The sequence below is a fragment of the Tetrao urogallus genome (genome assembly GCF_951394365.1).
Source record: "Tetrao urogallus genome assembly, chromosome: 3".
Classification (NCBI taxonomy): domain Eukaryota; kingdom Metazoa; phylum Chordata; class Aves; order Galliformes; family Phasianidae; genus Tetrao; species Tetrao urogallus.
In genome coordinates, this window is record NC_136815.1 from 24,237,092 (window position 1) to 24,259,947 (window position 22,856).

At 36.6% G+C, this 22,856-nt stretch overlaps 1 protein-coding gene across 1 annotated transcript; it reads right to left on the reverse strand.

The window, feature by feature from the left end:
* Positions 1 to 1,275: 1,275 nt before the first annotated feature.
* NBN (nibrin) lies at positions 1,276 to 22,231 on the reverse strand (the record flags this gene model as incomplete). Its single annotated transcript, XM_079533745.1, has 16 exons — positions 1,276 to 1,306; positions 4,243 to 4,292; positions 4,993 to 5,106; positions 6,092 to 6,247; positions 7,713 to 7,802; positions 10,180 to 10,612; positions 10,870 to 11,133; positions 11,568 to 11,706; positions 14,140 to 14,240; positions 15,025 to 15,215; positions 15,489 to 15,606; positions 17,453 to 17,556; positions 18,944 to 19,103; positions 19,978 to 20,123; positions 20,691 to 20,824; positions 22,201 to 22,231. The coding sequence occupies 16 exons, from the start codon at positions 22,229 to 22,231 to the stop codon at positions 1,276 to 1,278; spliced, it is 2,262 nt and encodes a 753-aa protein (XP_079389871.1).
* Positions 22,232 to 22,856: the final 625 nt, after the last annotated feature.

A 22,856-nucleotide genomic window follows, 5' to 3' on the forward strand; every position in this document is an offset into this window, starting at 1 on the left:
AAATGAATTTTATTTAAAAAAAATTCTGAGTAGCTCAGAAAGTAGAACTGATCATGTCCCTTGAAAGGAACAGCACTCTGTATTTATCAGCTAGCACAAGACTTACGTTCAGTTCCCTTAACTACAATGTTCTATTGAATTAAGAAAAAAAAATGAATACAAGTCTCCTCATTGTACTTGTGAAAATCATCAAATCTCGTCTTCCTCCCCATCTGTCTTAAGTTCTACTGCAAATGAAAACAATTTACAAATTTATACTCTGGAGAAATTAATAAGACTGATTTGGCCACTCTGTACATAGCAGGGGGGGTGAAACTCGATCACTCTGGTCCTTTTCAACCCATGCCATTCTGTGATGATTCTATGATGATTTTCACGTGATACTATAGGAAAGTATATAAACTCTTGTACAATGATTGTCATCGTGTAACTTTTTAAGAACAATTTGTATGAGGAAGAAACAGCAGCCATTTTCAAACACAATTCTTTCCTATTTGCAGAGGAAAGAGAATAGGTGGAGAAAAAAACAATCTTTGCCTCTCTTCCCTCTCAAAGAAAAAAAAACACATAACTGAACTGCTTGTTGCTGTTGCAAAATTTTCTTGAGTTTACAGGGCTGTTTCTAACCCAGCTGTAAGATGTTCAAACAAATACTGACTATATGAATACTGAGAATGAGGCAAGAGCTCTCATTTTTTAATACTAAGATTTGTTTAAATATTTGCCATCACAAAAAATTGGTGTTTATGTGTAAATAATCTGTTGTTACCAACTTCAAGAACAGGAAGAAGCTGGAGTTGATTAGTATTCAATTTGTGCCTGAGTAAATAAGAAATATTTAAGGTTTAGTGTAACTTCTTTGTCTTGATTACACCCTCTTCAAAAACTTTCACAAGGCAAATGTGATAACAGACAAAAAGCTAATTAACTAACAAGGCCTGATCCTAGCTTCCTTTCTTCTCCCTCTTGTCCCCCCCCTCCAATAGTATTTACAAGTGAACACTAGAAAGAAGCTGCCTAAAATTAAATCCTAAATACATGCAGTATTTTCCTAAGCATTACTCTGAAACAAAAACGTTAAGGTCTTGAATGTACAATCCTTGAAAGAAAATTCTCTTTTTCTGTATTAAAAGCAAGATTTAAAAACAAGTCATACAGTAGCACATAGCTCAGATAGTCATACATGTGTATATATTACATGCTGTAACCAGCAAACACATCAGTGGAGCAGAAAGCATATTTTGATACAGAATTGCTGTAAATTCAGGTCACAATTTATCTTCTCCTTTTCACGTTAGGATCATACCTGCAACAAAAAAAGTTGTCACAAATAAGCATGGCTCCATGATATTTAAATTTAAGAATGTAACGCAAATGATTTTATTGTACAATTATAACAAGGGATTAGGCAACGTTCAGTCCTTTCCCTGACTGCACCTCTGTGATTAATTATTGTTGCTACAATTTGACTGAAGAATGGAGAAGTTAAACCTGTGCATGAACTGAAGGTAACACTCTTCCCTGGCTCCTTTCCTAGCTACTCAAAATCTTTCTGTCTATCCCACACATAAGCAAGATTCTCCAAGCCTGTATGTATCCATATATAACTGAGACACCCTGCAAAAAAAGTCCAGAGGCCAGGGGTAGAAGAGTACTGTACATTCACAGCAATCTACATTTGGCCAAAACTCATTCAGCAAAAATCCTTCTATTGCCTCCTACACCCATACAGCAATTCCCTGTTTTATCTTCTTTATACAGCTTCTGATTGACTTCTAGTTACTAGTATCTACTTTCTGGAAAAAAATTAGATTTCTGAGTTACAGCAATATATTTAAGATTTTCCTGTGCTACACCCCTTGGCCTTCTTTTTCTTCATTTGTGCTTCACTCCCCCAAATCCCATGTCCCTTCTTTGAAATTCTGATATGCTTTGTACTCACGCGTGGATAACTTATGGACACAACAAATGATCAGGCAGTTTTACTTCCACTCATTCTGAGCTCATTCATCAGGACTTTTTTTTGCTTAGGCAGGAAAATGTCACAACTTCTGAGCCAAATTACATCACCATATAATTACAAAGCTATTATAGAATTTACTGCTCTAACACATGAAATGTGTATCCTTTGAAAGCAACGCTCTATTATTAACTATTAATGAACAACACAAGCTGTTAATACAGTAAGCTTTTCTGAATGGCTTGTACACATGTTGATACTCAGTATGATGTCATTTTGACAGTCATTTGGACAAACACCACTTTCTTCACAATCTACACTTTCCTACCAAAATGTACAGTTTTTAGAATTTGTCAAATGCATGTCAGGTCAGAAGACACACAGTGGTTTCTTGCTTCTTCACATAAAAATGAGAGAATAATTAAAGCTTTGCTGACCAAAATGAGACCATTATACTCAATCTCATTTGACTTCATTGCTAGAACATTGTTACAAATCAATTGTAACACTTAAGGATGTCCTGGACACCAAAACACATTCAGAGATCTTGAAGAACTGATAAAATCAGAGGAGACATTTCATGGTATCCTGATAGCAGGGTTCCAGCTTCAACTCCATCTGAGACTGTCTATGGAGAAGATGACACTGACCATCACGAACACCTTTCTATTTAATCCTCCATCTCACCTTCAGTCATTTTTCATGCTAAACGAATCCTGGATGATGTTTTCCAAACAGAATGAAATCAAACAGTGTCTGAGAAAGGAAACTCTACAGTGACTGTGGCTTGGACCAGAAAGAAAGCTATCGCTGGCATAAACGTACAAAGAAACAAAAGGCTTTGCTGGGAAAAGGGAATGAACGGCACAGGGGTGTTACCAAGCATAATCAATTTATTTGTAGTCTTAGCAGAAAGATATTTCCTTCCCTTCTGTCTCATTTCTCTCTGTACCGAATCAAAACTAGATGAAGGTATGGATTTTCTTTCCAACTCATCTTTACCTTGGAGCATGAGTGTTGCTAATTTCATTTTCAAATGCAATTTTCAGGGGAAATTGCAGCTGTTAAAATTAGCATCACACCAACCAGTTTTGCTCAGGATTAAGGACAAAATTAGAAGTAGGTTATGATCTGCTGAACATTAAATTACGTGTTTGAGTATTTTTGGAAACTTCGGGACGTGCCACTATCCCAAATAAATTGGCACTAAGGTCAAAACCGTTCTAAGCATGAATGCACGTGAATTATCTAAGCTTCCACTGCTTTTGAAAGGTTCAAATTAATCAAGATACTTCAGATCAGTTAATTTTCTAGCACAGCAATCAAGCTGCACCATGTATTTGTATAAATGTACTTGTAATTGTCATGCATTTAAATGTACTGCGAACATAAAACCTGGATAAGATAGCAAACTTGGCATAGAACATCTGGAAAGCAGTTATAGAGCATTGAAATTTAAGACTGGAGTTGAAAGTGGCCAGACAAGAAATCAATTAAATAAGATGATTTTCCATACTCTTTCAAAAGAGAGATGAGGAAAAGTAGTAAGCAACTGAAACAAGGGAAAATGGAAGAAAACCACTACTACAATGAATTATGCCAAAAAGCATAGGAAATATAACATTTAGGTGTATTTATACATTGTTAAGTTTTTGGGAGTCACTACCTCAAAGGTTAAAAAACATCATTCTGATGATCCCTTCTTTCACAGGGATATCATTCCTTGCTTTAGGTCCCTCAGCACAAGACAGATAAGTACCACGGCTAGCACTAAAGTCACAAACTCCAGAACTGTTCCTTAGGAATTCAGATGACCGGCTTAAATCTAACACCAAACTGTTTCATCAAGCAAACGCTAATGGCACAGAGCTTGACTCTGGAAATCTCTTCCAGTCTTTGTGAATAATCAGCCAGAGAATCACGCAGTGTCCTGAGGAGCTGAAAGGGACCCGAAAGGAACACCAAAAGTTCAACTTCTGGCTCCACACAGAACTAAGACAAGAGACAGGAAATGGCAACATTCTCGTTTGAGAATGTTCTTTTACAATTATTAGGGTAATTCTGAAGTGGAAGTTTAAAGCAAAAACAAACAAACAAACAAACAACAACTGAGAGTCGTAATTGAAAGTTACCTGGAGTATAACTCCATACATGGAAATACAAGAGACTTTGAAAAGAATAGGCAAAGAAACAGCCTTTGCAGAACTGGCATTTGTCCAAAAAAAAAAAAGGAGACATGATGAAAGATACATCTTTTATAAACATAAACATAAACCTCTTACCTAAAGAGATCATCAGCAAGCGATTCTTCTCTGGCACGTCGATTCTGTTCCTGAAAAAACAGGATTTTTCAACACTGTATATTAAGAACTAACATACTTTTTCCATGCAAGTTCATGATGGATAATATATTTCATGAGTCAAGGCTGGCTACTGATGCCAACTAGCAGATCAGTTTGTGAATTGGTCAGAAATAAAGTGCTGGTGAGTGCTGTCATAAAGTTCTATGTAAAAAGAGAAAAAAGGCATAAAACTTCCCAGTGCATTTCTTAGTGTATTGCAACAGAATTTTACTCAGGTATTTTCTGTTCTGTTCAAGAGAACACAGAGTATCAACTGCACATTGTAACAATTTAAACAAAGATTACTACACAAAAGTTCTTCCTGCCTCTCTGTCACATTTGTAGGAACCACAATTTATCATCCTGCTTATTTCAGTTACTAAAAAAAAAAAAAACAAAACAAAACTCTTTCATGTTACTGATTTTGATTTAAATCATTATTACTGACTATATGAATTCTTAATGTAAAATGAATTCAAATTATCAGCAAAAAAAGAAAAACCAAAACTCAAGCCTTACGTCTGTCTTCTGGTGTTCAGTAATGTTTCTAATGCACATGTAACAGCTAATTTGCTGAGCTTTATTTCGAAAGTAAAATTTCCAAGTATTTCAGAAATGACCACAGGTCAGGATGACCATTTTCAGGAGTGAAGTTTTGGTTTTGCTCATCTTTGAGAAAAAATTCCTTACCTCCAATTCTTCTCTTAACCATTCTTCTAGTTCTGAATTCTTTCTAGTTTGGTGAGCAACCAAATCTGATCCTCCAATAATGTATGGAAGTTGCCCAGCCCCTGGATAAGGGACCTGGAGACAATAAATTCTTAAAGTTACAATGCAAGGCAAGCATAATGCAGGAAAAAGTTCAGCAATGAAAGTCAGTCTTTCTCCGAATAACATTTATCAGACATTACACTTAAAAGAGACTGAAGGGAAAAAAGTATTTACTGCAAGCTACTGATTCCCTCCTTTTGCCAAAGGAAACAAAAAATAGCTAATAAATATGATATACACTAAATGAAATCTGAAAACATTATAAACTGATTTTTACAGATAGAATCTATTTCACATCAAAATACATAAACATCTATTACAGAAGGATGGCAACTAAAATACTATCAGAAATTTTAAATATTTTCTAAAATGACTACTTTCAGATAGCTGGAAGCTTCATTATTTGATGAACATTATTATATTTTAGTGAAATGCAATTGCAGTGATCTTAAGCCATATATCCTCACTAGAAATATTTATGGCATATATACAAATATATTTGTACTTATTTTTAATATAAATAGGTACTTTTACACTAATCACTAAGAATTTTCTTAAAGTTATCCTCAGGAGCCAAGCAAGCAATAGTCTTATAAAAGTAAGATATTAATTTCAGTTCCATTTAATTATTCAGATGTTATTTTCTAAAATGCAAGATTCAGAATCAGCACATTCTCTTTGGAGAAGTTTAATTGCAAACTTCTGGAGGTACAACCTCAAGTTACGCTTTTACTAAGGTTATGCTGGGCATCACTTAGCAACTTAGAATAAGTAGCAGCTTGGAAGAAATTACGAGGATGTAAAGAATCTTTATCAACCCAGTACTTTCTGGTGAGTTAGAAAAATACTTGTTAATAATATGTATGACACTGAAACTGCTTAGTTTTCTGTGGTTATTATCAATTTAAAAATATTCAGAATATTTTTTCTACTGTACTAAGGAACATTTCTACAGCATTAAGGAAGTACTTCCTAACATTTTAAACAGTTCCACCTTGTGACCATTTCAAATACGCACCTTTCTGAACGTTTTGAAATTGTTCTGTCCCCTGTATTTGGTATTTCTAATAGTCGGGCTGTTTGGTCTTGGACAGCTGACAACCAGTGATCGAAACTCAGTCAACAGAAGTTTGCTAGGAAGATGGCTGGAGTCATCTTCAAGTTTGTTGTGGTTCTTATATGGGAAGAAAAAGAACGGAGCACTTTAAGTGTGTGAAATGACATAAAATGTATCTCTCACTGCCTTCTCGTATACTACCATCAGAGATTGATGCTACGTGAATTTATTTCTCCCACATTTACATCTGCTGAAAGCACAGGATTATTAAAAACTGCAGTCATAATCATGAAGTTAGTGCACCTCATTTTACTAGGATATCACAGAATGGCCAGGATTGGAAGGGACCTCAAGGATCATGAATCTCCAACCCCCTGCCACAGGCAGGGCCACCAACCTCCACATTTAACACCAGACCAGGCTGCCCAGGGCCTCATCCAATTTGGCCTTGCACACCTCCAGGGATGGGGCATCCACAACCTCTGGGCAGCCTGTTCCAGCACCTCATCACTCTCCCTTTAAAGAACTTAATATACATATATTATATAGTATAATATATATACTTTTCTTTCAAGCTATTATCTAAGAATTACTTCTCTCCTCCACTCTGCCTCTAACCTGGACTAATTTAATTGTTTAATCTAACAGAATAAACATTGTTTATTCTAACAGAAGCTCCAAGGAAGAATATGTTGAATGTCTTCGGCTCAATTCTAGCCTACAGATTTAATTTTAGACCAACTTTGTCATGATAAACTGACTCTGATAAATGAAACAACTTTATCTTGTACATGCAAACACTCATCTGTCAGCTAGTCTGCATGACTACTTTGTACCTTGGGATCTGATCTACGTAGATTAAGAATGAAGTCTGGGTGGAAGACAAGTAACAGACAATATCTTCAGGGACAGGTGTAGCCCAGGTACAGCATTGCTATTTCATTGTAATATAATCTAAGATGACCCTGCACTTTGGTATACTTGCACTTCCCTTTTCTTGAATTGTACTGCATACCCACGCTAAATGAAGAATAAAATAAAATCCTGCTGCTTGTGGACTAGCTGCACTCTTCTCTCTACAGAATCTTTCCATTTCTGATGCACTGCCATTCCCACCTATTCTCTTTCATTAATTCATCCTCCCACAGTAATCTCACCTATAACAGTATGCTATTTGCTATTAAGCACCATACGTTACATTAGTTTTCCCAATGGTCCATCTGTTTCATTTCCCAATGAACCTCCTTAGAGCAGCCAAGGAGATCTCATTCTTGTCTGTCTTTAAGTAGTGACCTAATATAAACATCTGTACCAGTATTAACGACACTGAAAAGTGAATACAATTACACCAGGTTCCTGTAATCTCACATATCCATAAAAAACAACTCTATGTAAATATAAACAACAGTTCTGCCTTTACAGAGTAAGTAGTTGGCCCATACTATTCAAATTTAAGTGTGATTACTTTCAGGAGTTCTATCTCCAGAGTTCCTTACCCTGAATTATGATTTCCCAGTATTACGTTCTTAACAGCAAAATTTTTGTGTATTTTCTTAACAATTCTCAAAGTTACAAAACTTACAATAAATTTGTTTCTTACTGAGACCGATGATTCTTCCTTGATCTCACTTTTCTCTTCCAGAGTCAGAACTGATCCAACTTCATCTTTTCTCTATTGATTAAATGTTGAAATTAAACATAAATTGCAGAGCTATAAATTACGTAAAATCACTTTCTGCCTTTTATTGTGGAATAAGCATGTTTAGATCAATATAAATACATAGAAAATAAATTGTAATGAGGCATGCTTGTACTTAGAAAATCATACGGTTTTATGTACACTGCAGTAAATCTGGTTTGGGATAGAAATGAGGATTTTTTGCTGGCATGTTTTTTTCTGACACAAGTAGCAAATGTTTTGTGCACGTTTTCAAAGTCCTGCCACGTTCTACAAAATACTCTGAAAGCTTATGAATATAATAAACAGTACAATTTTCAATTTCATTAAAGCGTGCGTGCATAGAAAGTAAATTTCATTGCCAGGACAGGAAAGCATTTTGATGGTTGCTTTCATCTCGAAGGTTAAATCTGTTTTGCTTCTTCTAAATGGCTTTCAGTGGTTGAAGATAATCAGGTCAGCTTTATGTACCCCATAGATTTTAAGCCAGTTATCCACATCATCTGTCTTGTCAGACAAGCAAAGTGTTTCTATGCTTAAAGAAAACAGGTAATGTGCCTGTGGGGCTTTATCATGAACCCTTCCTATTTCACAAAAAAAGTAATTTATCTGAAGAAAACAGATCTTTGTTAATTAATCACAGAATCATAGAATGGTTTGGGTTGGAAGGCACCTTAAGATCACCTAATTCCAACCCCCTGCTATAGGCAGGGACACCTCCCTCTAGACCAGGCTGCTCACAGCCCTATTAAGCTGGCCTTGAATACTTCCAAGGAGGAGGCATCCGCATCTAACAGAAGACTTTTTCTCAGCAAAAATTCAGTGTGCATAGTTAAAATAATAAAAGAACAATTTAGTTATACTTAAGAATTTTCCTTCCCTTACGACTCTACACGATCAGATGAGCAAAACTTCTCAGATCATAAAAAAAGCCTAAGACTATACCAAGCAACCATTTCAGAGTCTCAGTACAGTCAGACCCAACAGAAAGTACTTCCTCTCTGATATTATAAACCAAACAAACAAAATAACAAAGAAACAACTCCACAATTAGATTATTTCCTTGTCTTTAAAAATCTGCCAGCTATAAACATTAAAAAAAAGGTTATAAAATTATACCAAAGTTCTAAATTCACAGAAGCAATTTCAAGTATCAGGAGAAGAGCACCAAGTTGGTATCAACTATGGAAGCATGATTGATAATGCTGTCTTACAAACTCCAGCTACTCAATTGTGCATTTATTTCTTACAGTATTTAAATACTGCTTAGACCATGTAAGAATTGGCTGGAAGTGAGCTCTAGAATTTTTCAACTAGAAATCTTTCCTTTTTTCTTGTTACTGCTAAACTTTGGTTTAGTTCCCCCCTCCCACTAAAGTGGCTGCTTTTCTACATTTCTCTTAGAAAAATATCTTATCCTGAAAAAGAAAATTGAAAAAAAAGGAATTATAAGCTACTAGATGATGAATATACTGTATCCTTTTCTCTAGCCTAATTCACATTTCTGCTTCTCACAGGGTAATAACCATTTTCCATTAAACAGAAATATTTAGATTAAGAAAAAAAAAGAAACTGAACTGCAATATACTTTTAAAATTATGTACTTTTTAGATTAAATTTTAAGTTTGCAAGGCTCATCAATTTGCAAACCGGGGAATGAAAATGGAAGAAGAGTATTTACACTATGATGAAGCTACATAAATCTGAAGGCTGACATTTTGGAATTTCTGAAGTTTGGCATCTGGTTACCAGATACAAACATGAGTCACACCTCACCCCCCGACTCTTCTTTCAAGTGATATGTTTTCAAAACTTCTGAACTACTTTCTAAAACGTGACATTGAGTCTGTCAATACTTTACCAGACATTCTGCATGTACTGCTTAGTGGCACTATTTATTTTAAATGGGCATGAAGGGTTTGAATTGCCTCATGCTGGAATTCTAATGATCTCTTACATGTCACATCTAGAGATTCCCAGTTGAAAGGTGTTGGATGCTATTGTGGTGTTCAACAGAAGAGGTCACCATAAAGTTTCTTCAGGAAATTCTTTATATAATTGCATATTATTTATTATATTAGCATTACAATTAATACAACAATGCATGCCATGAGAAGTTATTGAACCACTGACATATTCTGCCATTCTGCTTGCACTGCTTCGAGCAAAGAGAGGAAAAACTTCAGAATATGAGCAGTTTTCAATTCACAAGGACACAGTGTTAAAATTAAAAATAAAAATAAAAAAAAGAGTAGATGGGTGTAAAGCTGTAATGTATGAACAACCTTCCTTATCCTTAAAGAAGCCGTTTGCTTCCTTCAAACACAGTCATAAACTTCAAGATCAGGCATGTAAAAAGAATGTAACTTACCAACATTTCATTCTCCTCTCTCTGCTTTGTATTTCCTTCTTCTGTTCTGCTGCCTTTGGTTTCCAGACATCTCCTCTTTCGTTTATTGCTTTGAGCTTCCTGGTCACCATTTGCTGTTTGCTCTTCCCAGTCTAAGTCTCTGCTTTCAAACACCATCTCTAGTGTCTCTAAATCTTCAGATACATCACCTAACTCCTTTCTTTTCTTTGGTGCAGGATTTTCACTAAAAGTAATTTTAGTGTCAGTTTTATCACTTGCTATTTCACTAGTTTCCCTTCCAAGCTGGATGTTATTTCCCTTTCGATGCTGTTCTTTTTCACTGTCCCACGTTGACAAAGCTGAGGATTCAGTGCACTTGGAAACAAGCAACGGCCTTTTCTCCAGTTTTGCTAGTTTGGGTACAGATGTTTCTTCTCCTTCTTCAGCTCTTTCCCTTAGCCATAAAGTAATCACAAAATAAAAAATAAATTACAAAAATGTCTTTGAATATGATTTGCTGGATCTGCAACATAACAGCTTCCTGAGGTTTCAATGATGGCACTGTGAAGTTTGAGTGTAAATACTCTTGAGAAATAGTTTTCTCTTTTCAGAAGCTTTTCATTAACTCTGTTTTGAACAAAACTTACACCACTTGAGCTATGCAGCAACAGCAATAACATAACAATAAGAAAAGTAATATCAAAAACCTACCTTTTCCTAGCAACGTGGAAGTAATTTGTAATTGAATTAGACTGCTGACGTGGAGTGCACTCTCTAGGTTTATCTCCTTCCAAAATTTTAGATGGAGATGCTGGATGATTTTTTTGACTAAACCCAGATGTTCTGTTCACTTTAGATATCAATGTTCCTGTATTTGCAGTGCCACTTGTGCTAGGGTTCTCCTTTACAGAAGTTTGCTGGAAAGCTCCTTTTTCCCTCCTCTTTGTCTGGGAAGTCTTATTTTCTATCTCCATACTATAGCAGAGAGAAAAAACACGTGCATTAGGTGAACACAAAAAGTTACCACTGCTATACATGTTGCATAATACTGCTCTTTAAAAAAACTCACTTGTTCTTTGAATATAAACAATGTATTTATGCTAACAACTGATACTGTAAAATCTGCTAAAATATTTACCTTACGTTGGTAATGAAATTGGTTCATGGCTTAAAAACTCTGAATACAATTAAGATAGTCAGATAGGCAACACCTACATTCCTATTTATTAATCCGTATTGTTACTTATCACTTGAAAGCAGAAATCAGCTCACTGCAGACAACTGACAGCAATTTACTAAGTGCCATTTTGAACAGTGTGCCTTTGCCACGGCGCTGATGAAGTCCCTCTACCACAAGAGTGCATTATTTGCAAGTTTTAGCTCAGAAACTATTTTCATGCATACTTTACCATGTCTGGTCTTCAATTTCTGTATCAGCTACATATAATGCACTGTTATCTGCAGCAGCTGTTGGCATTATTGTTTCATCCACAGCCAAGCTCTGAGAAATGGCTGGCCCCACTCCTGATGCAGCATTTGCAGTTACAGCTGCAAGATCAACACAAGAGAAGAATCAAAAGATTAATATCCAATGTTTTTCTTTGCATGTAATATCACACAACCACCTTAACTAATGAGGTAAGACTTTTGGAAAATGGTATTCACAGAATCATAGAATTGCTCAGGTTGAAAAAGACTTTCAAGATTAAGTCCAACCACAGCCTAACCTTGCTATCCTAACAACCCACTGCTAAATCATGTCTCTGAGCACCACAACCAAATGGTTTTTAAACACATTCAGGTATGGTGACTCAACCACCTCCCTGGGGAGCCCATGCATGCAGTTTTGATTTTAAAAAATCATGTAGATTTTAAAAAATCATGCAGATCAAACAAGTAAACAAACAAAAACCCAACTAGAAGAAACCAGATTCTAAATGACTAAATTCTAGGGTTTGGTTTTGGTTAAATATTCTGCTGAATTAAGAAACAGAATTTTGCTTAAATAAGAATGAAGTGCTATGGAAAACTACTTCATTTTATGGTCATGATATATAAATCTGCCAAACTGTCAGAGCACGAAGTCCAACATCTGTTTACATTTACTTTTGTATAATCATCTGTTAACAACAATCATCATCCTAGGGATTATCCCTAAAAATACTAAACTCCTGTTTGTTATCAAAATATCTCACAATAAATGTCTTCTTTGGCCAACTGGCCATAACTAGGTCATCAAAGGAGTGCCATAAAAAACTGCTTGCTGCTCTGTTTACTTACTTGCATTACTGTTCTATAGGACCAAAAGAAATGTATATATACCATCTTTTATATTGTTTGCCCTTTCACTTCTCTTTGTCTTCTCTAAGACAAAGGATACTAAGGTCAACTATTTCAATATGTACGTCACATCATTGTCCTTCCAAAGATTTTTTATTTATTTATTTATTTATTTTACAACATACCACTCAGTCCCTTACAATTTTCCTGCATCTCATTCTGTTAAGTCCGTGCCAGCATTATCCCTTCTTTCAGATGACACGTTTTGTACATGTATTTTCTCCTGCCACTGTAACCCACAGAGGAATGACCTACAGAAACATCTCGGCCTCTTTCTCGAGCTTCCACATCTTAAATGCTTTTACATGATTACTATAAAGTTAGATGAGCAAGGTACTAGTATCTTGACATTCATTGTTGAGCCACAAAACTGGTGAGGGCTCAGGAGCACAGGTCTTATGAGGAGCAGCTGAGGGAGCTGGGATTGTTTAGTCTGGAGAAGAGGAGGCTCAGAGGAGACCTTATTGCACTCTACAACTTCCTGAAGAGAGGTTGTGATGAGGAGGGGCAATTTATTTAATTTATTTAATTGTCTGATGTGTTAATAGCATTAAATTTAATGTGAGAATCCATTTATTTTCTGTTGTTTTCTAAACTTCACTGGACAGACAACAGACTACATATAAACCATTCATACAAGAACTCTAGTCAATCAGAACATTTATCAGGCCTCTGCCAGTACTGCTGCAATATCTTTCTCTCTTCAAAATACATTTCAGAATAAGAAATGCTCTTATATGTAAAGTTAAAAAAGTAAAAGTTGAGTTAAACAACAACAACAAAAAACCAAAATTCTACACTTAAGTTGTAGGATTTACTACCTAATCTATCACTTTGTAGAAAAGAACAGAACCTAAAATTATTCTATGAAATTGTCAGAATTATGTGCAACAAACTGCCCTCTAACAATTTTGGAAGCAGCATGAAAAGAAAATTAGACCAAAAAAATATATAAACTGACTCTCAAAGACTTTCACTGCTGCTCTATTGGCAAATATAACTCACGTTTCAAGACAAAAAATGAAATGTACATTCTCCATACTGTTACTTCAGCAAATGTGGCAATGCTGCCTCACTGTCTTGACTTGTTACTTTAAGATTAGGTTTGATTTTGAACTGGAAGTGGGGGTGGAGGGGATTTCCCTAAAGAAAATTCTTCTGAGTGCAAAAGAAAGCAAGCCTTTACAAATTAATTTAGTTCTTATTCTCTAGGTTTTGAACTATGAGTTATAACTCATTACCCCAGTCTCTTCATTAAAGAATTGAATAGCTTGGAATTCACAACTACTATACACACTGATTTAGCAGCTACTAAAACTACCAACTTCAGAATGTTGTCTTGAAGTATTTTTCCTTGAAACGTCAAATAACTGCATCTGTTTTTCACTTTAACTTTAGAAGTTAGGTCTTTTTAATATTAAATCTACATCTGTAGGTCACATCATTTTCAATGTAGCTTATAGCAAGCTGTTGAGAAAACATTTATCTTTTCAGATTAGCATACATTTTTCATTCAGTGTCATTCTATTTTGGTGGTACTGCAAAATAAAGGAACCTTGGCATTACCACCTGATGCTCTGTACAAAAAGAAATGCTACTTCTTTACTGCTGTTAACTTAGCACTACCCTTCTTCCAGTTACCTTTGTTATCAGGCTGCCTCTGAGGGTTGCAGTATCTTTCTGTAGACATGAAGATAACTGCCAATCCAATTTCTGCTTCAGGAATAGCCCTGAGATTGTTGCTGTTAACATACAGAAAGTCAACACGTAAAAATAAGTTTCTCAGTTCAGGTTCAAAGCTGAAGAGGCAAACAAGCACATATATGTCAAGATACAAAATGCTCATCATGCATTGCTACTGTACTACAGCCACAAGAAGAGCCTGAATATAAATGTTTTCTCTGTTTAGCAGGGCAATTCATGGTGACGAGACTTAACTACTAGGTTAAGATTTGGGATTATGTTTTCTTTGATTGTTTATTATAGTACTACAAAAATACTAACATCCACAAAACAGGTAAACTGCTCTCTGAAAAAAAAAAAAAAAAATAATATATATATATATATATATATAATTTATATATATCTATACAGAACACAAGTGGCCTTTCACAGTCAATATATGCGAGTAGATAGACAGCAAGGAGCCACATGGCCTCAAAGTGCCCCGGATTTCATGGGAAACATGAAATATGTATGACTATTGAAAAAAGAATAAAAAAATGATATATTCCCCCATTTTTAGAATACATTCATTTTTAACTTTCTCTAAACAACAGAAAGGAAGTTTGCCTTCTCTAACTTCAAACCGACTCAATGAGTACAAAAGCCTCCAAAAAACCACCCGAATTTATAACTGCCAAATCCTTTCTTTCCTGCTTCAAGAAATTTTAGTTACTGTGCTATGTATTAAAACAACGCCCATCTAAGTATACTTGTGTATTCATACATATGCAAATACAGTGACTAAAATAATTGCAGAAATTCTAAACAATCCCCTTCCTGCGCAAGAGAACAACTATTCACCTTTCCAAGACAGTCAGAATGGAATCAGTCCAGTTTCTCATGGACTCAGATCCTAGGATCTGAGAGTTTGTCATCCCAACATCAACAACACAAACTTCAGGAGAAACCAGTAAAGAAGTTTCTTTTCTTCCCTCCGTCATCAGTTTTGCTTCTCCTCCTCCAAGAACAACTGCTGGACCCAGTTTCTTGTGCTAAGAAAAGAACACAATTAAAACAATCTTAAAATACAGTCCGTTGAGAAGTATGCTAACCTACCAGCACAAATCTCATTGCTCATGTATTAATGCAGAAGTGATGTGTTCTGTTTCTCCTCCTGCATTTGATCTTAATTAGGCTGTTGTCTTGTAAAAAGATAAAATACACAGAAATCTTTCCTGATGGCCCCAGAATGAGTCTGGATCCAGAGAAAACAGAATATATGCTTAGCTGTCCCCCAACATCTTTGCAGTGTAAAGCCCAGTTACCTGCTTGGCAGTCAGAAATACAAAAGTTTTTCCACTAAATATTTTTTTCCTTTCAGGACGTCCAGTTAAATCCAGGTTATCAATACCAATGGAAGGCTCATCAACTGAAGGATAAAAGCTGTAAAAACCAAACATTAAAGTTACAAAATTGAGATTTTTGTATCAGTACTGATTGATAGTCCCTTCTGTTTTAGCTTTAAGCTGGGAAGTTAAAATACTTCACTGCTTTGTTTCTGTTAAAGCTATTTATAGAAATATTTCTTCAAGGAATTAAGAGAAAACAGAACCTCTCATTTCTCAATATCTAAACTTAGACCAACACTTCCACTTGCTTCAGTAAAGGAACAATTTTTGGAAAGTACTCAACCTTCCAATCTTAAAACATCAACTACATCTACATTCTCCACTAACAACACGGACAAACTAGACTGCCATCTCATTCTGTGCTTGCCCAAACATATTGCTTCCACTACTGTTCACTTGCGACAGCCACTCCTGTTTCTCTTGTATCGGACAGAGAACATCGTGTTCTACCATGCTGTGTGACAGCCTATTAATGTGATAGAAAATAAGCACACTTTTTTTCCTGGGGGCATAGAGAACTGAACTGATCAACTCTGCAGCTTCTTAGTGTTTGTCCAGTACAAGGAAAATGATACTGTGCTTGGGGCTCAGATTAGGTGGAAGAGAAACTCTAATCTGACATTTTAACTTTTGTGATCTGTGATCTCAGCTCCAGTTAATGACAGCATGCACTCATCATAAAAAAACACCTCTAGAATAAAGACAAGCATTTTACTGATAATGCAACAGTACTTACAGGCTCCCAGAGCCACACGTTCTCTGCTACAGCAGACTCAACACACCACGGTGAAGATTAATTTCAAATGACCCTCTTATGTTCTTCCAAATAACTCCTCAAGCTTCATGTACACAATTAACAAACACATACCTTTTCAAGGTACAAATAATAGCAATACAGACTCAGATGAAAGTCTCTCGTACAATAAAGGGATTATTTTATGCTTTTCTACATGGACCACAGAATGACCAAATGGCTATTATGATCTTTTGTACCTTTGGAATAAATAGAGTGACCAAAATAACAATTATTTATTCCGTAGTAAAAATACACTTATCAAATTATTTTAACAGTATTTGATTCTCACATTAGTCTCACTTTCTCAAAAGAAAAGAAAAGAAAAATCTGTTATTTTGGTCAAGTTAACCTGCTTTGATCAAAATTTACAAGCTCTTTTCTCATGTGACAAGTGACAGAATGCAAAAAAAATGATCTCAAGATGTGCCAAGGGAAGTTTATGTTGGACATTAGAAGTAATTTTTTTCACTGAGAGAGTGGTCAAGCATTGCCACAGGTAGCCCAGCAAAGAGGTGGAACCCCCAACCCTGGGGGTATTCAACAGACAGGTAGATGTAGCGCTGAGGAACACGTTTTAGTGAAGGAAGTGTGGAAGGTCAGGTAGGATTGATGGTTGGACTTCATAATCTTGAAGGTCTTTTCCAATCTAAAGAGTTTTACAATTCTGTGACTAAACTCATAATCTAACTGTTTACTGGACTAAATATTTTTTTATAATGAAACAGGGTCAATATGGTGTCTTTCACACAAATCTAATTTTCTTCATTTTAGTCTATCAACTCCCAAAAGAGTTTCTGTGGTGCTTCAAACACATCACCATAGAGATTGCTATAGCAACCTTTCTGAAAACAAGTTCCTGTCTAGAGCTAGTAACATCTCTAAGCATACAATCAAACCCAAGAGCTCACCTTGTGAGTCTAGATATGAGAAGAAAATTGCCTAAAGATTAAAGCGGTAGGCATTCTTCCACAAACAAAGCTACTGTAATTCACATATTCTGCCAAATATCAGCAGGTAAGTGTGCAATTACCTGATAATCTAACTCACATAAAACTATTTCTGTTACATTGAAAGCAATACTTACTTTTCAGGAGTTGGCAATTGTTGCCTGGACTGAACAGCTTTCACTAATTCATTAAAAAACTCTGGTTTTACAATTGGTCGTCCACAAATCAAAGCACATATTGTCTGAGAAGAGAGAAGACACGTATTTAACATACAGAAAAAGCCTAACTAGAATATCGTTCAAATGACTGTAGCTTTATAATATCTTAGATCACACAGACATCTGTACACATCAAATCACATCTGTGTGATATGAACAGCTTCGCACAGATATAACTGTACTTGATTTTGCTATGGTAAAAAAATGTCAATTTTACCTCTAACAGCACACCTTTCAGCTGCTGTCACTGAAATTATATATGGCAACTAATGAAAAATCAGCAACAGTCTTCAAGAGAACTAAAGCTCCAGTACACGAAGCAGTCGTAGTACATCGTTGCTGTTGTTGTTTGGTTGGTTTATTGTCTTTTTGATTCTTTTTGTCTACAAAGTGACTAAATAAACATTAATACTCAATTTGTACAGTTATACTGGATATAATCAGTGAAATTGTAAAGGCTAAGCATTCTCCTCAAATATGAAACTACCTGAAAGTTAACATAAAAAAACTAAAAGAAAGACGATGATAAGCAAGATGAATACTAAAAACTCTGTCCTTCATTTAAAAGTAGAAAACATCAGTAACAATGAAAAAAAAACCCACAAAATCAACAGCATATACCAAACCCCAACCCTCTACCTTAGGCAAATACTTAAAATGATTAAAATCTAAGCAAATACTGCCTGCTTAGACAGATTTATCTTACACAACTAGAATAATGTAAACTTTAATGTTTCTATTAACTTAGAAAGAAAAAAAATGCAAAGGTTGTTGTTCTTTTTTAACCATCCCAATACCCCCAGTAGGCTGATGTTAGCTTTTCCTCCAAGTGAGCTCTCTGATCCTAATTACTGTACTGCTGTATGAAAGGCACAGTCAGGAGAGGGAGCTACAGCACAGTGGGAGGAGACTCAATATATTCATGAACTGTGGAACTGAATCGGTGAGAAATTTAACAAAGTAGTAAAAGAAAGACCAGAAAAAACAAACGAAGAGAACATCTGCATACACAAAAGAACCAACCAATCAATAAGGTCACCTTTTTTTAATGACAGATAGGATTTCCCACAAATGCTACAGCAACACTGAGAGGGAGGAAAAAAGATTTTTCTTCATTTCTCTAAATTTCTTAATTTTCAAATGCAACTTTTTCCCCTGTTCCATTTTTATTTTATTTTAAAATGGCATTTAGGCCAGAGAGACACCTTTCTGTCCCCATCCTCTTCTCACTCCCTTAGTTAACCTTTTTTAAAATTTTTTTCCATTTTCTTTCCCTCCAACACGCATCTCTTCATGAAGTTGGAAGAACTGACTTCACAGAGGAAAATTCTGTCTACCTAAAATAAAACAAAGCTTTGCCACAGTCTTGAGCAGGTCTAGATTTCACATTAACAAGAAAACTCGACATACCTTAACAGTAACTTTTACTGATGCCATTATAAGGTGAGTGCATTCTTTTGTCCATTCATTCACAACAAGACCTCCGAGCTGCTGAATGGCTTCATTTAAAGCAGTTTTCTGAGCAACATCTAAACATGAGGAGCAGACGACTAAAGATTCATATTCCACTCTGCAAAGAACAAGTAAAAGAGAAATGCTTTAGTAATTGTGATAACTGTGATAAACAAAGCTGTCTTATGAATCACTTCTGTCTCACACAGAATTCCAATAAATAAATAGAGACCCCTGTGATTCTGACACTGTGCTATAAATTGTCCTGATGAAAGTAAATAACTGATTTTTATAGAGAAAAATAAGCAGAATTTTGATTTGATGTTTCAAATGTTTATTCTTGAGACTTTTGATCTCAAGAAAGAGCACACACCCTTATCAGAATCAGTGCTTGAAGAACACTGCAAGGTTTGAGAACCAGAAACACTGGATTAAATCCAGCACGTATTCCCAAAAGCAAGAAGTATGCTCAACAGAACAGTTCATTAACAGATTAGCATGTGAAAGACATGAGTTTTGTAGAATGCAAGTTCAAGAAACTTTTTTCTGAGACTGCTCTTACACTTGAACATACACCTACTGTTATTTGTAGATCATCCATTTAGAATTACAGAATATCAAACTCTGTGATTTGATTTGGCGTAGGCTACAAAGGAGAAAATATTTTTATAATCATATCAATCATGGAAGTCATGATGTGACACATCTTTTAAAACACCAACGACAAATAAACTACATAATAAATAAACTACTTAATAAATTAAAATAATTTCAAAATGAATTATGATAAAAATATGTACTAAAAGAGGGTTTCAGAAGCAGGATGCAGAACACAGGAAAGTATTATTTGTTCCCTCTGCTTTCTAAAAACTCAAGAGGTAAATTCCCTTAGTGTTCTATCACCCATCAAGTTGTACGACGTGCTAAAACACTCTTTTTGAAAGCTGTTATTTTCCACTTAGTAGTTTATTGTCAGTCTGAGTATGTCTTACCTAAACTTGCTCTCAAAGACTCCAAAATTTACTCTGTCACCAGACTGCAAAGTCCTTGAAGTGCCACTCAATTTTGACCCATTAACAGAAGTACCATACTTGGAGGTGTCTTTGATTGTTAACACAGGGACTGAAACAGACTGGCTCTGAAAATAAACATAAATAAGCTTTGGTAGTTCATCAGAAACAGGTTACATAAAAGAGATTCTGGTTGATTGGCTTCAAAATATCCAGAGAAATTGCAATATGTCATCAATACTGAAGTGCTGCCTGCCGATTCTCTTTGGAACATTTTTCTTTTCCACATTCCCCTAAACAAATACAGAATTAATGATGTGGAGTGAAACACGCATAACAGAATCAAGTCCACAATAATAAAATGGAAGCACTTTCCAGAACCAAGTTCTGAAGTTCTTCTACAAACTGAAATGTAATTGCATGATGTTCCCGCTGTGGTTACTTTAATACAAATTTCTAATCAATTTTCACTCTGAGAAAAATGCCCAAATAGGACCTTGGATCATTAGAACTATGTCAACGGATTTATCAATATGGATTTATCAGTACAGACAAGCAACCCAGGGGAATAAAAAACAAATAATCAAGACTAAGAAAAGGCAGATGTTCAATGGTTCTACTCCAGCTGTACTGTCATGGTATTCTGAGTTAACAATGCTGTGTATTTTTAATGCAGTAAAATGCTGGTTACTTACATGGGTTGTTTCAGGACGACTTACTGTCAGAACTGCATGACTTCGACTGATTGATTGATCATCCTGAATTAAAATAGCACAATTTTTGCGTCCAACAACATATTCGGCACCAACTAAAAGTCGAAATGGCTCTCCTAAAAATAAACAAGAGATAGAAAAATATCAATTTACAAGAAACTCCAAAACATTCAAAGTTCTTAGGATCAATTCAGAAGTTTGTAAAGTATCCAATCCTTGTCTATACCTTGTCACGTATCATTTATTAGCCTGATCACAATCATGCATTTAATTTTTAGACTAAACCTGTTTCTTCCTCTGTCTGATATGAAAGGATAGGATTTCATAATTAAAACAAACAAAAAAAGAAGCAGTAACAAAACCAATGGTATTACATATTACCTTACATAATACCTTATTTCTTTTATCTCACATTATTTCTTCACAGAAGTACAAAAACACAAATTTTGCAGGTACATAACTTACTAGCAGTATATAACTTAGGGACTAATTTAAGTGTTTCAGACAAAAATGCCTCCCTAAAGGGTGCTGAAAGACCTGCATTGTAAATCAGATAGATACTTAGGAAGTTTGGTCTCTGACCTATGATGTAGCTTTTGTCATCTAGATCATTTAAGAGTGCATGGCTCGAAGACATCCAAAAGGCATGGGTCACCTATGAGCAGTGATTCAGAAGCTTTTCTTGATAAAAATGAATGAATTAGAGACGATATTCTAATACAGATAACTGTCCAAATAAGAACAACGCAGAACTCATCATCCTGACTACAATGACGATACCAATGTGGTTTCTACACAGTAAGAGATCAAACTCTGTTCATTTCAGTACAAATAGATACTGCTCTCACTAAGATGCACTCCAAGCATCCTTAAGTCACTCCCAATGAAGCAAGCAAGAAAAAAGAGATACAGCAGTGTTGTGACTGCCTTTTATAAGAAAGAGAAAGCATTCAAGTGAAAAAGCTGCTTTTGCATTATGAAACAATAGTCTTCAAAGCTGGTCAATAAATCAAAACTATGGATAAAGCTATGGATAAAGAAACTGAGGAACAACGGTGCAGTGATGACTGTCTGAAAACTGCATTCAAAAAACAAGACAAAGTTTCAAGTTCAACACTGGGTCCCTGAAACATCAAGTAAAAAATAAAAGTCTGTACAAAGTCAGCCATCGTCCCTGGAAGAAGAGACTGAGAGACCTCTGCCTCTGGGCTCAGCGAGGAAGCACCTTGCTGACCCCGCTGGCTGCAGCAACGCTGGGACGCATCACCAGCAAAGGTAACAGGGCACGTCTGCACTGTCGCCAGCAACGGTAACATGACGTGGCCTCCGCGATCAGGGTTTCAGTGAGAAAGGGAGCCCCACCGGTTTCTAGAATGGAAAGCGAAAGTCGACCCTCTAGGCGAGCAGCTTCCCAAGCAGGAGGTGGTAAGGGCCGGCCCGAGCCCAGGCGCGGGAGAGGCGCGGAAGGGCCCCAGACCCGCAGTGCCCTCACCTGGTCCTGCGGCGGGCACCAGCTTCCACATCCTGAGAACGGCGGGAGCTCCGCGGCGAGGAGCTGCGGTTCCCCGCGGAGCTGCGGTTCCCGGTGCTCTCCGCCCTGCCGGCGGCCGGGCCGGTAACCGAGAGCCAGTGTTTCTTTGCCGTCCACCCGGCTATCGCGCCCGGCCGTGCAGCGAGAGCAGGGAGCGCCGCATGGCGGCGGGCGGGCGGGCGGCACAGCCGATGCTGCCACTACAGCCGGCACCAGCAGGCATGCGCGGCGACACGAGGAGGGCTCGGCCCGTCCCAGCGAGGGGTGCGCCGCTCGGCCTGGGGCTGAGCCCTCCTATCGGAGATGTGAATCAGGAATGTTATTTTGGTGGAATCTTAATTTGTGTGATAGAATCATAGAATGGTTTGGGTCGGAAGGGACCTTTAAGATCACGTAGTTCCAACCCCCTGCTATAGGCAGGGACGCCTCCCTCTACACCAGGTTGCTCACTGCTCCATCCAGCCGGGCCTTGAATGCTTCCAGGAAAGGGGCACATCCACAGCCTCCACTGCACAACCTGTTCCAGTGTCTCACCACCCTCACAGTAAAGAATTTCTTCCTAACATGTAGCCTAAATCTACTCTTTTCCAGTTTAAAGCCACTTCCCCTCGTCCTGT